This window comes from Dissoconium aciculare (genome assembly GCF_010015565.1).
Source record: "Dissoconium aciculare CBS 342.82 unplaced genomic scaffold K489scaffold_1, whole genome shotgun sequence".
NCBI classification, from domain to species: domain Eukaryota; kingdom Fungi; phylum Ascomycota; class Dothideomycetes; order Mycosphaerellales; family Dissoconiaceae; genus Dissoconium; species Dissoconium aciculare.
Window position 1 is genome coordinate 1,339,131 of NW_022984951.1, and position 23,564 is coordinate 1,362,694.

The 23,564-nt window shown below is 56.3% G+C and overlaps 9 protein-coding genes across 9 annotated transcripts in view; 5 read left to right on the top strand and 4 right to left on the bottom strand.

Annotated features, from left to right (window-relative positions):
• Positions 1-1,424, bottom strand: part of K489DRAFT_13610 (uncharacterized protein) — a 2,261-nt gene extending 837 nt beyond the window's left edge. Inside the window, exon 1 of the mRNA XM_033599085.1 lies at positions 11-1,424. Within this exon, the coding sequence (XP_033464391.1) occupies positions 11-1,286 (1,276 nt within the window). The 5' untranslated portion in view covers positions 1,287-1,424. The remainder of the gene's footprint in view (positions 1-10) is intronic.
• A 1,977-nt stretch (positions 1,425-3,401) lies between these two features.
• K489DRAFT_375442 (uncharacterized protein) lies at positions 3,402-3,861 on the top strand. Its single transcript, XM_033603689.1, has one exon. It carries the CDS (start codon positions 3,450-3,452, stop codon positions 3,687-3,689), a length of 240 nt encoding a protein of 79 aa, XP_033464392.1. The 5' UTR covers positions 3,402-3,449; the 3' UTR covers positions 3,690-3,861.
• Positions 3,862-6,540: 2,679 nt separating this feature from the next.
• Positions 6,541-7,477, bottom strand: K489DRAFT_13731 (uncharacterized protein). Its single transcript, XM_033599100.1, has one exon. The coding sequence runs from the start codon at positions 7,322-7,324 to the stop codon at positions 6,854-6,856; it is 471 nt and encodes a 156-aa protein (XP_033464393.1). The 5' UTR covers positions 7,325-7,477; the 3' UTR covers positions 6,541-6,853.
• A 490-nt stretch (positions 7,478-7,967) lies between these two features.
• Positions 7,968-9,080, top strand: K489DRAFT_13856 (uncharacterized protein). Its single transcript, XM_033599110.1, has 2 exons — positions 7,968-8,902; positions 8,961-9,080. Exon 1 carries the CDS (start codon positions 8,127-8,129, stop codon positions 8,754-8,756), a length of 630 nt encoding a protein of 209 aa, XP_033464394.1. The 5' UTR covers positions 7,968-8,126; the 3' UTR covers positions 8,757-8,902; positions 8,961-9,080.
• Positions 9,081-11,817: 2,737 nt separating this feature from the next.
• On the top strand, positions 11,818-13,713 carry K489DRAFT_310266 (UPF0061-domain-containing protein; the record flags this gene model as incomplete). The annotated part of the gene is made up of 1 exon (XM_033600692.1): positions 11,818-13,713. One exon carries the CDS (start codon positions 11,818-11,820, stop codon positions 13,711-13,713), a length of 1,896 nt encoding a protein of 631 aa, XP_033464395.1.
• Positions 13,714-13,743: 30 nt separating this feature from the next.
• Positions 13,744-14,541, bottom strand: K489DRAFT_406064 (uncharacterized protein; the record flags this gene model as incomplete). The annotated part of the gene is made up of 1 exon (XM_033607216.1): positions 13,744-14,541. The coding sequence occupies one exon, from the start codon at positions 14,539-14,541 to the stop codon at positions 13,744-13,746; it is 798 nt and encodes a 265-aa protein (XP_033464396.1).
• A 268-nt stretch (positions 14,542-14,809) lies between these two features.
• On the bottom strand, positions 14,810-16,140 carry K489DRAFT_13723 (uncharacterized protein). Its single transcript, XM_033599099.1, has one exon. It carries the CDS (start codon positions 15,748-15,750, stop codon positions 15,079-15,081), a length of 672 nt encoding a protein of 223 aa, XP_033464397.1. The 5' UTR covers positions 15,751-16,140; the 3' UTR covers positions 14,810-15,078.
• A 1,057-nt stretch (positions 16,141-17,197) lies between these two features.
• On the top strand, positions 17,198-17,710 carry K489DRAFT_366522 (uncharacterized protein; the record flags this gene model as incomplete). The annotated part of the gene is made up of 1 exon (XM_033602788.1): positions 17,198-17,710. The coding sequence occupies one exon, from the start codon at positions 17,198-17,200 to the stop codon at positions 17,708-17,710; it is 513 nt and encodes a 170-aa protein (XP_033464398.1).
• A 3,268-nt stretch (positions 17,711-20,978) lies between these two features.
• K489DRAFT_385979 (delta-12 desaturase isoenzyme B) lies at positions 20,979-22,520 on the top strand (the record flags this gene model as incomplete). Its single annotated transcript, XM_033606183.1, has 2 exons — positions 20,979-22,005; positions 22,108-22,520. The coding sequence occupies 2 exons, from the start codon at positions 20,979-20,981 to the stop codon at positions 22,518-22,520; spliced, it is 1,440 nt and encodes a 479-aa protein (XP_033464399.1).
• Positions 22,521-23,564: the final 1,044 nt, after the last annotated feature.

Here is a 23,564-nt window from a genome sequence, read left to right on the forward strand (position 1 = left end):
TGGCGGGGGGTGGTGATCGGAGCCGGGTAGGCGTGACGTGGTTCCTGAGCGTGAGGGGCGAACCCGGAGTGGACTGGCGGAGAGCTCTGGGAAGGCGTCGCGTGGGGATGGTGTTGTCGGTGGTGGTGGTGCTCGGACAGTGACTGCTGGTGAGGCTCGTAGACTGAAGGGGAAGGAGGTGGTGCCGGAGCGGAACCGTATGACCACTGCGGGTGGTGTGACGGCATCGGTCCCACCGGCGACGGAGCCATGTGATTTTGGGATTGGTAGTGGGACTGCGATGGACCGCTGGGGGCTGGGTAGTGCTGCGAGTTGTACGAGGGAGCGTACGCCGGGGGCGCAGGCGGCTGGTGGGCGTGTGCGGCATATGCCTCTCCCATGTCCTGGACCGAAGCACGGCGAGACGGGGCGTCCGAATGAGATTGACGGCTGGCGTCGCTGGGCGATTGCGGGACGGGGTCCATGTATGCCAGGAGGCGCGGGTCAGGAGTCGCCGACACGCGTGCAGCCAAGTCGGGGCGGGCGCTCTCATGGTCGTGGTGATCCCAGGGACCTTCGCGGCCGGGTTTGGCGTCGCCACGGCGGCGCATGCGCACATCCCGACGGATGCGGACCCGGCAGCCCTGTTCGGCGACCAGACGGCTCAAGGGAGTGCTGGTGTTCAGACCGGGGAACTTCTTGGCGCTGTAGACGACGAAGGGTTGCGTGCGAACATCAAACCGGTACGACAGAGCCCCGGGGTCCGGTGAGCCGGGAGTGGCCGTGGCATCCGATTTGTCGGCATCGCCGGGTTCCTTCACCTCCTCGAAGAGACTGAATCCGAAACGGTATTTGCCCTCATGGCGGACGGAAAGGTCGGAGAAGATGAAGTAGAAGGCCGGCTTGGGCCGATCCAGGTAGACCATCCCCGCGACAGGGCTGCCGGTCAGAACGGTGGGAGCACTCTTCTCGGGGTGACCACGGGCGCGAGCCATCGGACGGGCCTGTTCCAGAGAAGCGAACATGACATAGTTGGCGTGCATGGATTGGGTGACGTCTTTGTCGAAGCGGTCCCCCTCACCTTCCTTGATGGTCAATTCGATGATCGGAGGTGGGTCCACCGGCCGGCGATCGGTTTGAGATTTGACACCTTGACCGCAGGCGCGGGCGCGTTCGGGCTGTTGCAAGACATTCAGCTCGTAGCGCAATGTGCGACCTTCGAGGGTGGTCCGGGTCATGACGGCGGTGGTCTCATTGTCGACTTCGATGACATTGTTGTAGAGCTCACGTCTCTCGTGAGCGTCCATGTCGGGCGACGACGATGATGATTATGATAAGAATCACGAGTGATGATTAGTATGGTGGGAAAAGAGGGAAACAGATTGGCAGCGAAATGCTCCAATATGTTTCAAGATATGAGTGGGAGGAGATGGGAATTCCTCCTCGGGCGTCAATGGTCCTAGACGATGATCCGGACCATGGAGATGAGACGAGCGAGAACGCCAGCTGAAGGAGCAGTCAGTGGCCGAGAGGGAGAAGGATGAGATGACGGCGGAGTGGGTAGGGATTTCCCCAGTGAGCGCTTCAGCTTCCCAGGGTCGCGGACGGATACACAGCAGTAGCGGGCAGCAGTCGTACAGGCATACGGCGGCAGACAAAGAAAAAACCGGACGGAGGATGGATTCTCCCGTGCGAGCAATGAATCTTCCAAAACGGCCAAGACGGTTCCAAGCCAAGACGGTTCCAAGCGGATGGCGGTGCTGTGCTGTCTGTCGTCGTCGGGATGACGAGGCAAGCGCAATTCCTGTGTGATCCCCTCTCCGCGGTGGAGATGGATGTGATGCGAAAGGTGATGAAGAAGTAGTAGTAGTAGTAGTAGAAGAGGTCGATGAACGATATCTGGGGCGAAGAATTGGATGTGCTGGATGCAGGTTGCGGTTGAAGGTCGAGTCCAAGAGTCGCGCGCGCGGGTTTCCTCTCCGTCGGGTCGCGCGCTGTTAAACCAGACCGGAAGGAATGATGCCAAAATGCGAGTGCGCCCAAGTTGGATGACACTCGTCCACACGCGTGTTGCAAAGAAACAAGAAAGAGAACCCTCGTCCGGACGCGCGAGGTGTTTGTAGGAACCTCCGGGCAGTTCCTGGGACGGTCGGCGGATGGCGATGAGGGAAGGACGTGAAGAATCGGAGAGAGAGAGATTGAGTGAGAGGGAGTGGATAATGGGGAGGAGTAGGCGAAATGGTGAAGGAGAGGGTGTGAGCGCACACAGGATGGGACAAGCGCGTCGGCGGCGGCGGCGGCGAACGGACAATGGCGAATGGCGAATGGCGAACACGGCGAACGGGTGGGCCCTTCTTCACTCTCTGTCGCGCGCACGCTCACTGCCAACCCACAGCGGGAGGAATTAGAGTATGTACATCAGTAGCGGGAGTAATAGTACGTACAGTAGTAGCTGGGAAAGGGGACTCGAGAGAGAGACGGAGACAGAGACAGAGGGAGAGAGAGGGAGGTGTGGAGAGTCGGAGCGAGTGGAACTGCCCGGTTACAGTTTGATGGCAGAGACGGCAGCGGTAGTGGAAGTTCTAGTGGTAGTTGGTAGTTGGTAGTTGGTAGTGGTGGTGGTGGTGGTAAATGGTAGTGGTAAATGCTGGTGGTGGCATTGGTAGTGGTAGTGGTAGTGGTAGCGGTAGCGGTAGTGGACGACGGTGGTGGCAGGTGGCAGTGTGGGACCGATGATATGGGTGTGTGTGTTGTGCGGGAGTGATTACAGAGAGAGACAGGGAGACGGGCGGCGGGAAGGAGACGGAGGTGGGAAAGCCCAAAAGCCAAAAGCCAAATCTTCGGTGTGTGGGTCACGTGAGAGTATATCTGCGTGTGTGCGTGTGTTTGTGTGTGTGTGTGTATGTGTATATGGGAGGGATCGTGGATGATCGACCAATCAAGGACGGAGAAAGTATATATCATCACCTCCCACTCCCTCCCACCAACTCATCGGAGTAAGTATGAACATCGATACTTGGGTAGTGATGATGGAGGACTACAGGATATAAGACAGGAGAGCTGCACACCCACTCCGCTTCGCACATGGGATCAGCGCCGTCCCATCTTCGTCCCGCACGTAATATAATAGAGTGCAGAGAGGTACACATACAATAGTCCAGTACGTACTTTACAACACTACCACTAGGTATCATAGCTCTTATAGCTATGTATATGCTGGACAACTGGCGACGAGAAAAGCAGGGTACAGTAATGATGATGATGATGGGCGTTGGTAGGCTTCCCCACCAATCAGAGTTATCACACACCTCTCCCTCTCCCTCTCTCATCGGGAGACGGTGAATGCCTGAGTGGAGAAGACATCATCCTCTCGGACCAATGCCCATTGGTTGGGTCCAGCAGGCCTCGAGGGCAAGGCTTGTGTGGTAAGAATAAATTAACAAAAAGAGCATCGGTGAAACCCCGAGACAATGCCCATCACGTGTATGTATCGCGACGAAGGAATCCCGATGAATGACATCTCCTCCTCCTCCTCCTCCTCATCATCGCCATCATCACCCTCATCTCGAGAGGTGCGGCCCGTCCAAAAACAGAGACACACCAAATACTGGAGAGAGCGCCCCGAGAAGACCAACCGACTAACGATTCAGCGGTCGCGAAATAGCCCAACCGGTTCGCCCTCTCCTTCCACCGGAGCAAAAAAAAGCTAAAAAAATACAAAATCCATCATCGTCGGAGCATACTGCGCACGTGCGTGGTTCCTCATCGACCGTTGCCTTGCCTGAAGGAGGGCAATCCCGTCCACGTCCAGGCGGCGGTTCTGATTCTCTCACACATATGATATGATATGATACGATATGATATGGATGATGAGTGGAGAGGGAGTGTCGACCCGTAGAGAATTTATGCATGGAAGAACGCGTCCCGGGTCGGACATGCAGCGACATATGTGCGATGCTCTGCACCCACGACTTCAGCCGAAGCCGGAGGAAGGAAGGGAGGGAGGATGTCGTATTATTAAGCGAAACGGTCGTCGGTCGCGGGCGATGATGAGAGTGTGATGGAGACAACACACCTACACCTACACCTGCCTGCACCTGCCTGTACACCTACACACACATGTACAGAAATAGCGCCATGTCCCGTGCCGAGAGACGACAGTCTCACCCACACACGCGCGCGCGCAAGGGCACAGGCGAATGCCGCGTGATCCGTCCCGTCCCGCCTTGCCCTGGAGGATGATCGTCGACTTGCAAGGGGGGGGGTGTGTGTTGAAGACATCATCACCATCAATCATCCAATCTTCGAACAACAACGGGCGAGAAGGGAAACACTCAGGCCACGCGGACGAGAGTTTTGAGAAAGAGAGGGAAGTGTGTGTGGAAAACGTGGTGCTGTACATAGACCTTTCTGTGTATCTCGGAACCTCGAAGGTCCGTCCTGTCGATCGACAGAAAGTCGCGCCTGTCACGGTTTGGCCTGGGAAATCTTCCATGGCCGGAGAGGTAGAAGATCTGCCCCCATCCGGTTCATAGCAATAATAGACTCGATACAGTACATGTCCGACTTCCTTCACAGTGGAGCAGACGCAGCAGCGTTGTCGATCCACCCTGCTTTGGACGTCTCGCGCTGATGGGCAGCGTCGGCAGCAACTCCTAACCGACGAACCCAATCTCGGCATTCCGCGAATTCCGAACTTCAGCCTGTCCCTCCCCAGGACGCGTGACTCGGGGGGCGGCGTCGTCCAGAAATGTCTCGGTGCTTTTTGGGCGGTCGCTCACCTGGGATTGGCGACACGTGCACGAATGGTCCAACAGAAAAGATGATGGGCATGGGTGAGAATTACATCGATTGTCTCTCGCGCACGCTGCGCCCACGCGCCGCGCCCGCGGTCTGGCGAAAGGTGGTAGGTAAAGTGAGACGTCCCGATCGAAGGGGAAAGACACGCGGGACCCTCTCCCACGCACGGTTTGGCCGACTCAGATAGATTGTTCGGACAGACAGGCAGACGACGAGGACTGCGGTGGTCGCTCCTCAGCGGTCGGGGTTTATTCCAGTGTGGGACTTACTGTATGACGAGAAGCGAGGGACCCTTCCCTGCTGTATGACCTCGCCCGATTCAGCCTCATCCCTCGCCGGCGCACAGAGGAGGGACGAGCGGGCGGCGTGTGATGAAACATCGTCGTTGAAAATGGTGGTGATTTCGCGTCTTCGACGAGAAGAATCCCATCACACGCCAGTCCGACGACCGTTTCCTCTCGTCCACCTACCGCGAATCGCCTAGCGTCAGTTTCGCGGAGAGTGCTGATGATGAGGAAGGTGAAGATGATGACGATGATCAAGATTCTACCGTCGCTTCTACGGCGCAGATGGGTCGGTGCTGACTGACGAAGCTATGATCGAGCCGGACGAGCGAGCGATCCGCGACTGGGATGGCGGGCCCGACTTGATTTCGAGACGGCGGCTATACGAGCCGCGATAGAGTTTGAGCTAATGAGATCTAGCGATGTGTCGAGGAGACGTGTGGATGAGGGTGGGAGGGTGTGCGACGAGGATTGGGGCAATTGGGTGCGAGCACGAGCCAGTTCATTGCTGGAATTGGAACGGCGCGAGACCGGTTGGCTTCGTCCGTCCGCACACACACACACACTTTCTTCAGATCCCAAAAGATCTTTCCCTGAACAACAGTTGGTCCGAGACCGAGCTGCTTGTCCCATGTCTCGTCGGTCCATCTGTCCTGTCTGTCTGTCTGTCTGTCCCTCCTCCATGTTCTTCCTCCGGTGTGTGCGGCGTTTTGCTCGACGCCACCACCACCACCACCACCAAGCTGTCCTCGAAGCCGCCATTCCTATGGACTCGAGAGAAATTCTCACCAATGAAAGAAATCCGAGCATCTCAAACGGAGAACACAAACCGAACAAAAAATCACCACGCAGATTGTGGCGTTAGACTTTCCTCGTCCCGGCATATGCTTCCCATGGAAAAGTCCTATTCGCTACCCAGGTGTGCCAGGTCTGTCTGGCTGCAGGGATCCCATCACGACCTACATACCTTACATATACACATACATACATCCACTGTGATGATAAGTGTGATACAATAGTACCGGTACCGCCACCGCCTCCAGGATCGCTCACGGCAGGGAAGCAAGGGATTCGATTTCCACGGGGCGCGGATCCCAGCAGAGGAGATGTTGGTAAACCGTCGAGCAGGCGGGAGGACCAGACCTGGGGGATTCCCAGGACCATGTCATCCTGCTGATTGTTGTTCCTGGAGTGGACTGTCCTTGCCTGTTTCTCTGCTGTTGGCTTTTTTGACTCCCTCCTCCACGGCGGCGGAGAGACCAGAGGTGTGGCCTTTTAATGAAGACCGACCCGGAATCCATCGCTCCGGATCTTGCCCGACGGTCTCTGTCTCTGTCTCTCTCCCTCTCTCCCTCTCTCTCTGTAGCGGGGGTCTCCCCACCCTACACGTTCACATTTCTGCACGTGATACCCGCCTGCTTGCATTTCCAAGGTTGTCCGTTGGGGCATTGACATTTCTTTGAGCAGGCGGACAAGAGGTTCCGAAACAGCAGCAACACCACTAACCGAGGTGAGAACTCCAGTAATAAATCAGCAATGGGCCTGTCGGAGGACAACGTATGTAGATGCGGAAAGAAAAGCCAAATGCGGGCCGATCTGCAACCCTCTATGATCTGCTGGTGTAATAATCATATAATAAATCACATCACGCCATCTCCCTGTCTCCGATTGTTTGATGATGGACGATTGATTGCGACTGGGGAAGCGCGTGCACATCGTCATTCTCCAGTACACAGACACACCGACACACGCGAGTCACGAAAGACCTCCCTCGGCATTCGGGCGTCTGATCAACTTCTTGTCCCGTTTGTCTCGCGCGTCGTGATTTCCCGCCGACGCGTTGAGAGATGAACGGAACAGTCCATCGCGAAATCTCGATAGGTACAAAGTCTATCTCGCGCTCTTATACAGACCACGGCGATTTTTCCCTCGCCCCAAAACGGCTCGGATATTATCAAGTGACGGATCTCAGAGGGGTCCGTTCGGGTGGAGTTTCCGTCCGTCCATTGCGCGCGCGCGCGTCCTCCGAAGAACTGCAGCAGTACTGACCGGACAGGAGCAGCACCGGCACCAGCAGCAGCACCAGCAGCAGCAGCACGCCGAGCGGGATTATATGGATTGCCTTTTGGGGCCCTTTGCCGGCGACGCAGCTTACAGTTTCCATCACAGACTACTGTACAGCTGTTGGAGCTACTGTCACAGAAGCTGCCCCCCAAACCGGCTTCGGCTCGGCAACTGATGACAAGGGTAGGCCGAGACATGTGTGATTACCCACTGGAGAATTTCCTTCGGGAACTTGCGGTATGGCCCTCAGTTGTGCAGACGGCTCGGTGTGTGTGTCTGTGTATGTGTGTATGTGGTGGCTTCATGCGACACACGGGGTTTCGCCCCGATCATCCCATTTCCACACAGCATCGTGAGTATGTCCCTCCTCTATGGCGATGCGCTGTTCCTCTCATCTTCGAGACATGGCCTTCTAACCATTGTACATTTTGTTGCCCCTCTGTCACCAACTCTCCCTCTCTCCACGCGTGTCGGTGGGGAGACTCGACTGCGCCGCAGCGGTGATGGAGATGGAGCTTATCTCGGTATTGAATTGGACTTGGCGGAGCGGCCAGGGGCTGACATCCTGGGGCAATATTGGCCGACGACCCTTGGTTCCCGCCCCCGTCCCCCCAGAATTGATGACGCAGGTGGCCGCTAGGCCTGTGTGCCCTGCGCTGCGCTGCGCTGCCCTGCACTGACGGCTGGCTGGCTACACGCTACACCACCAACTATCCATCCATCTCAGAATACATCGTGGGCGCGCGCCTTTCTCAACACGGATGCATCCCTGTCCCAGATCATATATTATACATCTTCACAATATAATATATCTGCACGCGTGCAGTTCGTCCGCATAACGATCGTTTCCAGGAGTTCCGATGCGACGCGGGTAGTCCGTGTCTGCAGGGAGGTATACATACCAACTCAGACGATGATCCACCACGGGACAATGCGCAACCGACCCAGCACCAAGATCCTTGAAAGGTACATCACGGCACGTTCGGGAAAACCTGGTTGATGGCTCGCCCGATATTGAAAAAGCCACCACTAAATTCTCTGCGTCAGGCAAGAGATGTGCGATACACATTCGCCAGTATCGCGCGTCTCTGCGCCGTCACGAGGAAACCTGCTTTTCACATAGGACGGTCCAGAGCGAGAGGCGATGGGTGGTTTCATGCCGCAATCGATCCAGGGTCGTTGCCTGCGTTCCATTTAGCGCTCGTTCCGCGGAGTGCGCAACGAGGGGAACACAGCGCACAGGACCCCAATGCCATCAGCCTGTTGAGCGAGCGCCTTTCCAGGACAACGCCACAGGGTTCAAAAACATCATCACAGACCTTCCAACAGGGAGAGACTCGGTGTCACCCATCACCATGGTCAGTGGTCGTTTGGAGAAACGAACCGCTGAACCCGAGAGCACTTCGTCGACCAAGAGGGTGTGCGGTGGATGCTGGTGGATGCAAACGGCCAAGCACACCACCAGCACCAGCACCGGATGGAAGAGAGAAAAGTGCAGTCTGGTACCCAACGCGTTCGATTCACGGTCGCAGACCCGACCATCTCTTCCACCCGAGACAGCCGCGCTTTTCTAGAAGAGATTCTCGACGGCCCTGCGATCCCGTCGTTCGACGGACAACGGCCTGCTAGGCTGGCTGAGAATCTCCCAGGGGAAAACAGCGAGACACTAAAAGGTTTCAGAGCACTCAGGGCAGAGAGGATTGGTTATCACTGCACAAGCAACGGTCTCTCCTTACCATGATCGCGCGTGGCCCTCCTCGACGCCACCCAGCACGGTGAGACGGCGTCCGTGTCTTACTACAAACCTCCCCTGACGTCTCTTCGACGAGACAGAGACAAAACATGAGTCGCCAAAAGAACGAAATGGAACGCCCGTATGGGGCCTTTCGCAACCGAGGCCGACTCAGCCCTTTCTCCTCCCTTCCAGAATGTCTCGCCCTGTATGTATCGTCTGTCCATGCCACGGCCAAAGCCGTCCTGGACACTCGACCATCCAGCTTTCTCTTGGAAAAGATAAAACAAAGCAAAGACCCGTCTCACGAACGACCGACCGGACGCCCCGACGGAGCTCTAGAACAACGACGGGTTTCCTCGTGTCTGCATCACGCGCGTTTGTTCCCCCCCTCGGTGGACAATCTCCGTGATGCTGCCTCGGGACGGCGGCGTCTCGTTCACTTCGATTGTCACTATGATGGGAGAGTGAAAGGCGGTGCATGTCATGCCGGTGGAGTTCAACCTTTCTTTCCCGTTGTTTGAGTCCCCGAGCTTCAATGGATTAGGTACAGTAAGTCCTGCCTTTTCTCCCTTTCATTCTCGCACCGTGTCATCACAGCACGCACGAGAGTCTGGCCATTGCGCTGGTGCCACGGTACAGTACAGAACAGTAAACCTGTACACGACGGTTTCACGTAAACACCGGCGGGCGGTTTCTAACGGTGTTGGTATACATGGACTAGGGGGAGAGGAAGATTTCCTCTTCATGCAAAATGGTTCCCTGCCGAGAAAGTTGCTCGAATCTTCTGCATTTGCTGCTGCTGCCGCTGCCGCCTGCGTGATCTCAATCCGTCATGGGTGACGACGTGCGATGTGAGAAGGCCATGTCGTGTGACCAGCCCCCCCCTTTCTTCCTCTTCTTGTTGGCAGCAGCGGAGTGCTGCTTCCGATTCTGTCCCGCTGCGTAGATTGCAGTGGGAACACGAGTCGAAGTTGACGCACAGCGCTCCTTTTTTGGGTCACACGGCATGCTGCTGTGGCACACATACTGTCGCTGTGTCCTTTGTGTGGCCGAGGTTTCTGTGTGCGCCGATCTCACGGCATCGCGACTTGCTGCTTTGGTTCTCCCGTTCTACACGCAGTCGAGACCGAGAAGAATTTAGCCTGTTTTGAAGGACCTGAAACTTCTTCATGTCGCAGCATCTCCGGGCAGCACCATCATGCCAGTTTCCGTGATGTAGAAATCCATTTTTTTGCTTCTGCTTTCGGCAACCATGATGATATTTCAAATCATATCGTTGAGGGCCTGCTTGTGACTCACGCGCCTAGTCCGTTGTCGTTCCATTCCGCATCCGTTCCGAAGGGGCTGTAGATCCTTGTCACCCGAGCCCGTCTCAGTCGATGTCACAAATGTCTTCCGGCGAAGAAGATGCTTCTCTGCCATCTCGTGATAGAAGCTACATCGTGCGAAGGGAGTGTTGTCCTGTACGATTCACACTCCCCTCTAGCTCTACTCCTCCTCCCCCATCGACTTGTGGATACGAGCTCGAGGCCCTTCCGTGCGACACGACCCGGACTTTCACGGACATATGCGTGCGACCGACTCTTCAAAATTTGGGGGGTTTCTGTGCAACAGATTGGCTCGGATGGTCCCCCAAAGACGTGGCTCTGACGAATTGGGCATCATCATGGCCTTTCCCGTTGATACAAAAATGTTTAATTTTGGGATCCATACCTCGGAGATATATAAGACGCAAGTTGGGAACGGTGTGAAACGCATATGCACGCGCTTTGTATGTGGTACGCATTCGCCTCTCCTTTCATGCGGTCCACATTAGAATGCTCAGGTATGTTGTGTTTAGGGGTCCCGGGATCTCTGAGTGTTGGTCTCGTGGACACGGGCATCCGTCTGAAAGAGAGATTTCAATATCGTCACGGCTTCGGCTGGATTCGTCCTACTCCTTGGTTCCCTTTGTCAAGCGTGCCACGAGACATTGGGTGGGAGGCCGGAGAATTACAAGATGTAATGCTTTTGGGCTCAGAAGACAAAGGGAGCGGGTTGCTTTGCCCGGCTCAACGTGCTCGCTGACGGCCTTGCCCTCGTATGACGCGTCCATTTCAGTGATAAGTATCGATGCTCCCAATATCAGCAGCTATTGTGTAGCATCTCACAGACTCTTGCATCGAGATCCGTCCTTTTCAGTGTCTTACACAAGAGGAAGACGTTTGCAAAACAGCGATGTCGTCGTCGTCGTCGTTGTCGAGGTCTAGACAGGTCTCTCAACGCTTGCTCTAGACTCGGCCGTTGAGCCGCCGCGGAGGACTCTCCGTCAATCCTGCGAAGACAAACCATGGATCGGAGACATTTGCAACAGGGCATTTCCCGCGTATATAGAAGACCCAACTTGAGCGTTATTCAACGGGCGACGGTGTATCATTGGGCTCGAACGTGCTGAAGCCAACCCGGTGAGAACCTCATCGTACGTTCCCAACGGATAATCACAAGTCAGAGCCTACCTGTCCGCCCGCATCGATAGCGATGAGGCAATCATGCAAATCATCGAAGGTGTCGTTGCATTCCGCCATCGACATCAGGAAGATGGACTGATATGTTGGTGATCGAGTGAGGTGTCGTTGACTTTCATGAGGATTTCAGTTGTTGATCATTCCCCACGCTGTTGTCGCCTTCCGTGATTCTTCCGCTGTGTTAGCAACAACTCAACGAGGTTATGACGTGATGTTCTTCTACAGCCATCCAGAGGCAAATCTCGCGAGTGGCCATCGTCGCTATCTACTGTATGTACATGTACTCGGAAATTCATGACTGCAAATACGATCAAATCCATACACAAGACACTATTGTAGAAGCAAGTGATTCATCTGCTCCATTTGCGGGCTTATACGAACGACTGCAAATTTAATGCTTCGTGGACGTTTGCTTCGAAGACCAAGCGCCATCACATCCCGTCTGTCACAAATGGCGGCTCATATCAGCAACGCGGCGAGCGACGCGACGAATGGACCACAGAAGACCTTTGACATCAGTGCACTGCCGAAAAGCAACAACTTCACTCGCAAACTCCCGCCCGATGAGGAGTATCCCACGCCCGCGACTTCCCACGCCGCCGAACGGAAGCTCCTCGGACCTCGTTTGGTCAAAAATGCTGCATACACCTTTGTCCGACCAGATGCGATGAAGTCTTCGGAATTGGTGGGGGTGTCCAAGGCGGCGTTGCGCGACCTGGCCATTGACCCGACGACCATCGATTCCGAGGATTTCAAGAGGACTGTCTCGGGTGAGAAGATCATCACTCTGCCGGATGAGGATGGGACGCCCGAGGACACCGCTGTCTATCCTTGGGCTCAGTGTTATGGTGGCTATCAATTCGGCCAATGGGCTGGACAGTTGGGCGATGGTCGTGCCATCTCTCTTTTCGAAACCACCAACCCATCAACAGGTGAACGATATGAGATCCAGCTGAAAGGGGCGGGGAAGACACCGTATTCTCGATTCGCCGACGGGCGGGCTGTAGTGCGCAGCAGCATTCGGGAATTCGTCGTCAGCGAAGCCCTCCACGCGTTACATATTCCTACAACACGCGCACTCAGTCTGACACTGGGACCAGAGGAGAAAGTCCGGCGAGAGATGATGGAGCCAGGAGCTATCGTGGCACGCTTTGCACAGTCGTGGTTACGCATCGGCACTTTCGACTTGGCTCGGTCACGAGGCGATCGTGTTCTCATCCGTAAATTGGCAGATTATGTTGGAGAGGAAGTATTTCCTGGTTGGGAGTCCTTACCAGCCAAACCACCGTCTTACGACGAAGCAGCCGTGGTGGACCTCCCACGGGGCGTCCCAAAGGATGATGTTCAAGGATCGGCTGAGAACGAGGAAAACCGCTACACGCGATTGTACCGGGAGATTGTTCGGCGCAATGCCAAAATGGTGGCACATTGGCAGGCGTATGCCTTCACCAATGGCGTGTTGAACACGGACAATACCTCCATCTATGGCTTGTCCATCGACTTTGGCCCCTTTGCATTTTTGGACAATTTCGATCCCAACTACACACCGAACCACGACGACCACATGCTCCGCTACTGTTACAAGAATCAACCCAGTATCATCTGGTGGAACCTCGTTCGGCTGGCCGAGGCTTTCGGGGAACTCATCGGCGCTGGAGCCAGATGTGATGACAAGAAATTCGTCGAGGATGGTGTTGAAAAGGACTTTGTCGATGAGCTGGTCAAGCGCGCGGAGAATCTCATCGAGAAGACGGGCGAGGAATACCGCGCGGTATTCATGGCGGAGTACAAACGCCTCATGACAGCGCGTCTCGGCCTGCGCCAAAGTAAACAGTCCGACTTTGATGAACTGTACTCGGAGCTCCTCGACACCCTCGAAGCCTTTGAGTTGGACTTCAACCACACCTTCCGAAAACTGAGTTCCATCAACACGGATGAGATCGACACGGATGAGAAGCGCAAGGAAGTCGCCGGGATCTTCTTCCACCATGAAGGTCTGAGCAAGACGGTTGGCAGCGAAGCCGATGCTCGAGCTCGCATCGCGAAATGGCTCGAGAAGTGGCGAGGACGTGTGCTAGAGGACTGGTCTGATTCGGCCAATGCTCACGAGGAGCGTGTCACTGCGATGAAGTCGGTCAATCCCAACTTCATCCCCCGATCATGGATCCTCGATGAATTGATCGATCGAGTGGAGAAGAAGGGCGAAAGGGAAATCCTCGATCGCATCATGGAGATGACGCTCGCACCGTTCAACGACTCTTGGGGATGGGACTCGGCCGAGGAGGAGCGCCTCTGCGGCGACGTCCCCAGATACCAGAGAGCCATGCAATGCTCATGCAGTTCGTAAGGGTGCACAATGCCATGTCTTGCACGCCCTTCACCCGTTCCGTGCCACGACGACCCCTGGAGCCGCCGAGCAGTCCGATCCGAGCTCGACCACCGAATCCACATCTCCGCCTCCCCCATCCTCCCCATCCTCCGTCGGACACAAACTCTCCACCATCACGAACTGCGCCCCGGGATCCTCCTCAAACAACCTCGTCACCGCGTCCCAGATCGCCCCCAACGTCACCCCTCCCGCGCAATGCACGCAATACCTCTGCCGGCTCTTCGGCCTCCCGGGCTCATAGTCCACATACGTGACGAACGGCGCCCGGCCGCTGCCCAGCTCATACACGCACCGGGTGTACCAGAACCGCAGGAACGGCGGCTGCGCCGCCAACATGTCCCGCCACGAGCCCCGCGCGGCATCGTCGACCCTCCGCCGCCGCCGGTACTGCGCGGCGGAGAACTCCACCGAGAAGGTCCAGTGCCGGGGCGCGGCGGCCGCCACGCCGTATCGGTCGTAGACGTCGTCGAAGGGGTACAGCGCGCCCCACCCCCGCTGCTGCAGCAGCAGGGGCGGGATCCAGGGGTTCGGCCGGGCGGGCGGACAGCACTGCGGCACGGCCCAGTCCTTGTGGGCGGCGAGGAGGCCGGCGGGCGTGGCCCGGTAGAGGCGTTGACGCAGCCGGGTCGAGCGCGAGAGCAGGAGGTGCCAGGCGCGGGTGGTGGTGCGGCCGAGGAGGATGGTGCGGATGGCCAGGAGCTCCTGGCTGGTGGAGACGCTGGGCAGGGCGAGGAGGATGAGCTCGAGGAGTTCGGCGATGGAGAAGACGGTCGTGGCGGCGTTCATGGTCGGAGGGGGAAAGTCGGTGGGTGCGAGGCTTTCTTTTGAGGGCCTTCGTGGTGGTCAGGGTCGCGTAGGGCCTGTAATCCTCGGGGTGATGATTTCGTTCCTTGAAGCTGTTCTTGCTCACTTGCTTGCTTCTCTCTTTCTCTTTTTCGTGGTCGAAGTGTGTGCCTCGCAGCAATGCCGCTCCCTTCCGGATTCATAAGTCGATCATCTCTGCGACGCTGGTCCAGGGTTGCATAGCAGCGATGTGTTGATGTATCTCGAGGAACCACGACGACGACGACGAAGACGGGGGAGGGGGGGGGACAACCCTCAAACGATGGGAGAGATTAATCACGACGACGACGTAACGGGCAGCGATGATGAAGAAGTTCTTCGAGAAAAGTCAAACGCTATGCTTTCCCTGCTACCCAAGATGGCCCTTTTGCGCTCCCTGTCTCACTCACTCACCAGGGCTCTTTCCCTTTCCCCATTTCCGTTATCGCCCACCTATCAAGACACGACGGGGGACACGGGGAATCGCGAAAAAAAAGGAATCTATACGTACACAGCGGAACCGAACATGCACGGTACTTTGACATCGAGAGGCAATAGAGTTACCGTACCTCCCGTCATCCGCCCCCAGCCCCTCCCCCTCCTCCGAGGAAGATGCCGAAGGGCTCCGTCGAATGACGATGAAGAAGCGGTCTGACTGTTCGCTCCTGTACCATTGCTGCTGCTGCTGCTGCCGTTCGTTACTATCGTTCTGATAATGATGTGCCCCAGTTCCCGGCACGCCGTCGGAGCTCCGCGCGCGTGCGAGAGAGAGAGTGTGTCGAGGCGTTTCTGCATCTGCAGCGCGCAAATCATCGTAGAGCACGTGTCTCTATTTCTCTCTACACTCCAATCTAAATCTAATATCCCCGTCGTTCTCCGGACGTACAGGAGAGCGAGACAAGGAATCCAGTATGGTCCATGCCTTTTCCCCCCGTTGAGAGTTCGTTGCTCTCTCGGCACTTGACCGATGGTCTCCCACCCTATCGGGAGAAAAGGTACGGTTCGGCTGGGAAAAGGGAACTCGGTTTGGGGAAAGCTGCCTTTTTTAGCTCGTTGGGATGGTGCCGCGACGACGGCAGTGGGGAATTCTCCGAGGGCTGAAGGGTAGGAGAGGAAAGGAAACGCCGATAAGGATGGATGGATGGATGGATGGACGACGGGTTGGATAGACATGTCTACAACTTTTCCCAACTCTGAAAACGTATTTCGAGAGAAGAAAATCCCTCGAATTTATGCCCTCGGCCTTTTTTTTCTTTTTTACTTTTCGAGGCAGGGATTGAGAGCGAGCGGCCATCACAGCAGAGCGATCCTCTTGTCGTGGCCGAATTGCTATGCTAGCAGACCGCTCACCGCTGCTCTCTTTCTCTCCCTCTCGGCCGCGATTCCTGGCTGGTGGGTGGTGGTCGCGGAGCCCCGGGCCGGCAGATTTTGGCGGGGGGCAGCGGGATCTTGGGCATGGCGGGGTTGGCGGACCAGGCGAGTCTCGGTTGGGTTTTTGTGGGGGGAAGAGAGATCGAGAGAGATACATACCTAGTAGAGGGAAATACATCCAGTCCCGAGTCGAAACAATGTTTCGTTTTGTCGTAGGGAATAGCTCGCTGAAAACATCGTGCCGTCTGTGGATGGAATTCCAGGTCCTACCTAGGTCGGCAGTATTGTTACCGACTGGGCATACGGCACACACCGGAGAAAATACTCCGGGGTCGGTTGGTGTTGAAGCGTTATCATTTTTTACTTGTGCTCTCCATGTCTCGATGGTCGGTCTTGTGGTTTACTGCTCGGCGTTGGGTGATGCCGCCTCGGGGTCCTTCGCGCCAGAAGAGGTCATGATCAGACCGATGGTGAAAGGACTGTAGAGGCTTTACATTTTGTCACCGGACACAACGAGTGAAGTCACCGCACAGACAGCTCACGAGACGAGATGTACAGTCCAAGACGCCTCAGACATACATATCCACGACGGGACCGGGTGAGTGCACTTGTCATTGTGAGGCGGCGAACGGGAAATTGGTCTTGAGCATTTCCTCGTCTTCCTTTGGTCTGCACTTCACGCGACGGGAGGTGGCTGTGCTGTCGTCCATCGCTAGACATTTTGCTATAGGAGAAAGAAGGCCACGTCCTGGTTGGGACCTCGATGCCGCAGCAGAATTGCTCTTGAGGACTGGACGTACCGAGACGTGGATGCGTCTCCACGATGGCGGGGACCTTCCCCAGAACTCTCGACAACTCACGGAGAGCCTGTAAGCATTTGGCGAGAATGGAAGGGCAAGAATGGACGTTCTCACATGGATTCGTCTTCACCATGCCAGATGATGCCCAACACGCTCGATCCAATTCTAGATGTGAGCTGCCGAGCCTTGACGAACCATGTCGGATCCAGTGGGAACAGGCGTTCTCTCGAGTCGGGTTCTGTCCGAGACAGCGATACAGAGATACACTGGACAGTTCTACGCTGCATTTCCATTTTCTCGAAGACCAATGATTCACACAAGTACAAGTGAACACGTAGGAAATTCTGCTCGACAAAGCCACTCCAGTACGGGAACGTAGATACATTCGGCACTCGGCTGCCACGACATCACCGTCATCTTCGGTGGTGTGCTATACAGCTGTGGTGCTGATGAGATTCATCTCCCGCAAGTCCTTCGCGTTTTCCTCGGGGAGGAGGAGGAGGAGAAAGGAGGAGAAGAAGGAGAAGAAGAAGAAGAAGAAGAAGAGGAAGAGGAAGAGGACCGCCCCGACAACATCACGCGAACAGGCGACTTCCACAACGTGCGTTCAGGAAGGTTACGGCCGCAGTTCCCAACCGGAGCAGGAAAGAACGACCGATGTACGAGAGGCTTGTGGTGAGAGTTCGGGTGGTCATCCGGGGCACGACTCGGACGGCATAGGGGCACGACGCAAGAGCAGGACAATGAGGTGGTACCCACATCTACGGACGGGCGACTCTCATGCCCGTGGAAGAGACGACTCCATCATCATCATCACCGTCCCTCGGTCGCAGAGGTCGCTGGACTTGCCCACCTCGCCCGCGTACGAGAGCCAGAAGTTCTACAGAGAGGAACAGGCCTACGACCGTGACCTGGATGCGCCCACAGAGCGATCCGGGGAGAAAAGACACAAGGAGCTGTGAGAGCAATGCTCAATCGCTCGTTGGGGAGGAAGCGGCCCTTTACCGACATTGATCGACCACGCGGCGGTCCGCATCCAGACCTTGATGCATCACCATCACCATCACCAGCAGCAGAAGCAGAGGCAGAGGCAAGAGACGCGAAAATGAGGATCGACGTCGAGCGTGGGGCGCATGGAAATGAGTAAGGATGGGCAATCGCGTCCACTCGCCACACGAAGAGACCCGTTCCGGCGAACATTCCAGGTCGCGCTCTGCGAAATGAGGGAATGGCCTACAGCATCATCGTCATGACCATCATCGTTCTGCTCCGTCACGGGCGGGATGCTGTGGAATATTCGCCACAACCTCTTTCTCTCCGTATCTCTTTTTTTTGGCATGTGAAGCAGCAGCCGAGCTGATCGAGAATTCCCAAGGGTGTTCCAAGGGTTTTTCGCCCTGCGCTTAGGGTTCGCGTCTCGACCCGCCAGCCGGAACAAAAGGTCATCTAACCTTCCCACCTGCCAGGCCTCGGGGCTTTGATTGGTCCCAGAGGCGGGCCGTGTATGTGTGAGGGAGATCGCTCGTTCTCTCATCATGCAGGGAAATCTCTCTCTCTCCAAACTCCCTCCCTCCTCTCCCCGGCCTGCTCGCCCGGGAAAGTCACAATAAATCCTGTGATAAATGATAACGAGCCAACTTGGCGCCAGGCTCGGGATGGGATGGGACGGGATGGGAATTCCCACTTTGCTTTTGTTTTTTCTCGGTCTCGGCGCCGTGCCTGGCGCGCGGGCGTTTCACTGGGTGGGTTTGTTACAGCGCAGACCCGATGACGATAATGGCAGAAGCAGAAGGGGTGGTAAAGGTTCACGACGAGGAGGATCGATTCCTCTGCTCGTTGTGCGGTCTGCATGCTGCCCTATGGACGTATGCCATTGGGTGGGTAGCTGACGAACTGATCGACTAATATCGCTGACCTCATCTCCCATGGCGGAAGGAGGAAGATCGTCTGTCTTTCATTGTCACGTCCTTTCTGGTGATACACAGGTAAGGCGAGAAGGTCCAGAAGAAGAGGCACGAGAGGAATAGATGATCGGAAGTGCGTTCTCGGGTGGGAGGTCCTTGGAAGCGAACCGACTACCACTGTACAGTATAGCCAGTCATCAGTCGGAGAATGTCACTGCAATTGGAGACAGAGGAACGTGAAGACGAAAACGAATCGGGGAGGCACATGTGGCTGTCGTTCTTCCGCTTGTCTGAGTAATCACTGCTGGTTGCGTGGCTCATCGACACTCATCGTCGTCCGCCGAGACGGTGCACGACGATGTCACGGATGTGTGTAGACGGTAGAAGTGGCAGAGCAGAGAATAGGCGGCGGTCCAAGCGTCCCGCGGCGCGATCTGAGACTCGCAGGGAAGAAAAAGGTTCCTTTCCCTTGTCGTCCCTGATCTACAGTAGATAACCTTGGAATGTTCGGGACCTTTGTCGCCCTCCGTCCGCCCACGCGATCCCATCGATACGATGGATGGATGGAGTGGTTGCGGGCGGGCCTGTTTGCCGAGGGCGGTGGGCGGTCAGAGAGATCTGACTGAGAATATCACTTAATTATTATACCACTTGTTATACCTGGGCTGGACTGGACTCGAGCGTCGTCGGGAGAGAAGGCAATTCGTTCTCGCCCAAGAGCGAGAGCGAACTCCACTCCGCCCTTTCTCTCCCTCTCTCTCTCGCGCCAAAATGCCATGCCTGATAGGAGATTAATGCCCTCCAAATTTTTTCCCCGCCAGACTCTCATCGTCGGTTCGTTCAGCCGTTCTGGGCGAGACGATGACCACGGTCCCACGGGTTTTCTCTTCGGTAACGACTACACATCCCTCCGAGCTGCGTCATTGGTGTATGAGAGCACACACACACACAGCTCCCGAGAGTGGTTGTACTCTGTATGCGAAGGAGGAATTGCACGTGAACACAGGTACGAATGATGATATGCAAGACGTGTCGGGTGTACGTGTGTGTGTGTGTGTGTGAGTGAGTGTGTGTTTTCCATGCGTGTGCGGACTGTCCGCTGCCATGTTGCGCATCTGGGAACCCCGTGGGAGCGTTGGTGGATGCACACATGGCAGCGCAGACAGACAGATGAAACTTCATTACGTGCGTAAAGCCAGAAGATGTGTGTGGTCCAAGACGGACAATCTTCTGCGAAGTGGGACGTCGGCGACCCGAGGCACGAATGAGAGGCATCGCCACTCTCTCTCTCTCTCTTTCTCTCTCTGTGTGTCTCTCTCCCCTTTGACCCTATTCCTCTCGGTATCTCTCTCCTCTATCTTCCTCTGCGTGTCCTCTCGGCTTGGCTGGCCTGGTCCTGTATTTATCCCTTTTCTCCAGGCGCGGCATCTTGGAGCGACAGTGGCTAATGATCGCTAGTCCGTGGACGGAAGATGATGCCCTGGTGCGTGATGATGCCTGTAACAATAATCGCAGTAGTCAACAGTAGTTTGCCTCTGGAGAGAGATGCGCAACCCGCGCTGCCCACCACCTCCCTACTTCTCGCCCAACCACGGCCCCATTGAACTCCAGGATTTGCTCTACGGACCACCAGCGTATTCTCGTTCGACGCTGCAGCAAAGGTCGACACCAATGCTGCGTTGCGCACGTACGATTTGCCTGCCTGCCTGTCCGCCGCCGCCTTGCCGTATAACGCACGCACGCTCATTCGCCCGCCCGGGGCCATCTCCATGCACAGTAGACCACACTATCCCTCCATGTAGTAGAATGGTGAAATAGTCTATTTGTCCTCGGTATTTATTATCCCCTTGTCGGTCGCAGATTCTTCTGCTCTTCCCGACATTGCGGTCTTCGTTCTTCTCTGTTCACCTCTGCATCTTCTCCTTCCAAAGGGCAGTGACGGGTGCAATCACAACAGTGCAACACTCCCTCCCACACGATTCACGAGACGAGACAAGACAAGACAGTTCAGCTCTAATAATCCTCCTGGAGACCCTGGAAACTTCGAAAGGGTGACCCTCAACCGACAGCTGCTGAATTTCACGCGTGCTCGGTCCACCACTACACCGCGTCTCAACAAATTCCCCGGGCAGAACCTCGGCCTGCATTTCACAGAGAGAAGAGCAATCCCACTCGGAGATATACAGATACATTTGAATTGTCCAATTGTCTTTCATCTCTTCGAAAACCTCCCAGCTCGCACGAGATCAAAGACGAACATTATTCGAGCGCTTCTGCTGGTCAGATCTCCCCTTCACCTCCTCTCATCATCGGAAATACCGCCAAGATGAGCACCACCACAGCCACTCCCAAGCCGACGGTCTACCGCCGCACCACGACCCTGGAATCCGTCCCTTCCACCTCTCGCAACTCCAACGCTAGCACCCCGGGCGACTCACCCATCGCCTCCGCCTCCTCCACCTCGCTCTCCTCCATGGGATCGATCGAGGACCTCCAGGAAACCCACTTCAGCAAGAAATCCAGCCTCGTCGACACATACGGCAACGAATTCCAGGTGCCCAACTACACCATCAAGGAGCTCCGCGATGCCATCCCGAAGCACTGCTTCGAGCGGTCGCCCGTCCGTGGCTTCTACTACGTCTTCCGAGACATCGCCCTCCTGGCCGCCACCTTCTACGCCTTCAACACCTACTGCACACCCGAGAACGTCCCCTCATATCCCGCCCGCGCCGCCCTCTGGTTCGTCTACACCGTCCTCCAGGGGTTCGTCGGCACCGGCCTCTGGGTCCTCGCCCACGAATGCGGCCACCAGTCGTTCTCGCCGAGCAAGACGCTCAACGACTCGGTCGGCTGGGTCCTGCACTCGGCCCTGCTCGTGCCCTACTTCAGCTGGAAGATCAGCCACGGGAAGCACCACAAGGCGACCGGCAACATGGAGCGCGACATGGTCTTCGTGCCCCGCAACCGTGAGGAGCACGCGACCCGCACCGGCGCGCTCCTCCACGAGATGCACGAGCTGCTCGAGGAGACTCCGCTCTACACCGCGTGGCACATGATCACCCAGCAGATCGGCGGCTGGCCCGCGTACCTCTTCCTCAACGTCACCGGCCACAACAACCACGAGAAGCAGCCCGAGGGCAAGGGCATCGGCAAGAAGAACGGCACCGGCGCCGTCAACCACTTCACCACCAGCAGCCCGTTGTACGAGCGCAAGGACGAGTACCTGATCCTCCTCTCCGACCTCGGCCTCGCCATCACCGCTTCCGTCCTCGCCTTCATCGGTTACAAGTACGGTCTCGCCAACCTGGCCGTCTGGTACATCGCGCCTTACTTGTGGGTGAACCACTGGCTCGGTAAGTTCTCGACTTGAGAGTTCCCAACAGAAATGAGACCTCTCGCAAAGCTTTCACGAACCTGGCAGAAGTTCCAGCTAACATGAATCCTCCCCCAAATAGTTGCCATCACCTTCCTTCAGCACACCGACCCTTCCCTCCCCCACTACTCCGGCGACGCCTGGACCTTCACCCGCGGCGCCGCCGCCACCATCGACCGCGAGTTTGGCTTCATCGGGCGCACGCTGATGCACGGCATCGTGGAGACGCACGTGCTGCACCACTACATCTCGACCATCCCCTTCTACCACGCCGACGAGGCCACCGAGGCGATCAAGAAGGTCATGGGCCGCCACTACCGCGCCGACACCCGCGGCGGCTCCCTCGGCTTCCTGGCCTCGCTGTGGACCTCGGCCCGCTGGTGCCAGTGGGTCGAGCCCAACGCCGGCGCCGAGGGCGAGGACAAGCACGTCTACTTCTTCCGCAACCGCAACGGCCTCGGCCTGCCCCCGGCCAAGCTCGCCCCGGCCAACTGAAAAAAAGATGATTGCCTTGGATATGCCCCATTTGATATCTGAAAGAGAGCGGAAGCGAAGGACGAATTCCCGACATGGGAGATGTCCATGGGATATATACGTCGATCGACGAAATGTCCCGATCTGTCGCTACGTTGTTGCATTTGCCTTCTTTTTTTTTCTTTCCCCCAAAGTCACGAGCGAAGCGCGACCGTGTCATTGTGGGCACACAGCAGCGAGGAGGGGGGAGAATGATGACCTCCCCGAGATCTCGGCGTCGTCCCTCGACGGTGCAGATTCTCTTTCTCTTTCTCCCCCTCCAATCATCCATCACCACCGTCGCGATGAAAGTCTCCGGGGGGCATTCTTCCCTCTTGACTTGCATGTATGTAGACGAGGGTTCCACTAATTCCTATAGATGAAGAAAAAGAAAAAACCCACAACAGATTCCAAAGAGAAAACCAAAAAAGTTCAAACCAACCTCTCACGCTCTTCGATCATGTCGTCCGTCGTGACTCCTTCCTTTGTATATGTGTGCGTTCCACCCATCACGACCGTGAAACCGAAACGGGAGACCTCGTCTCCAGCAACAGCAGCAGCAGCAGCGGCCGCTCGACGCGGCGGAGATTCCCCGAACTCTCGTGCGTGTCTGTCCCGTCATCATCATCGTGGCGCGGAGATCCCGGACGGAACTCCCCTTTCGATCCCCACCCCTTTCCCTTCCCTTTCCCTCCCTGTTCTTGGGGGGCTTGGAACCCACGACCAAAACTTGGTTGGAAAAACAGATATGGGAAAGAAAAAGACGAGAAAAGAAAAGAAAAAAAGAGAAGAGAAGAGAAGAACAATGTTCTCGTCGAGATCATCGGACGACCAGAGCAACATCGATCTACACGGGAAGATTCATTCCACGGAGACACACCCTCCTTCTGTCTCTCTCTCTCTCTCTCTCTACCCTCGAGGAGGAGGTAAAGACAGGACCGACGTATCCGGGAGGAAACTAATAGAGAGAGCGAGAGAGAGAGAGAGCGAGAGAGAGAGAGAGAGAGAGAGAGAGAGAGACAGAGA

Excerpts from the sequence above, each read along its gene's own strand:
- K489DRAFT_375442 (XM_033603689.1), top strand. The coding sequence starts at position 3,450 with ATGCCCATCACGTGTATGTATCGCGACGAAGGAATCCCGATGAATGAC.
- K489DRAFT_13731 (XM_033599100.1), bottom strand. The coding sequence starts at position 7,324 with ATGTCTCGGCCTACCCTTGTCATCAGTTGCCGAGCCGAAGCCGGTTTG.
- K489DRAFT_13856 (XM_033599110.1), top strand. The coding sequence starts at position 8,127 with ATGGCTCGCCCGATATTGAAAAAGCCACCACTAAATTCTCTGCGTCAG.
- K489DRAFT_13723 (XM_033599099.1), bottom strand. The coding sequence starts at position 15,750 with ATGTCTATCCAACCCGTCGTCCATCCATCCATCCATCCATCCTTATCG.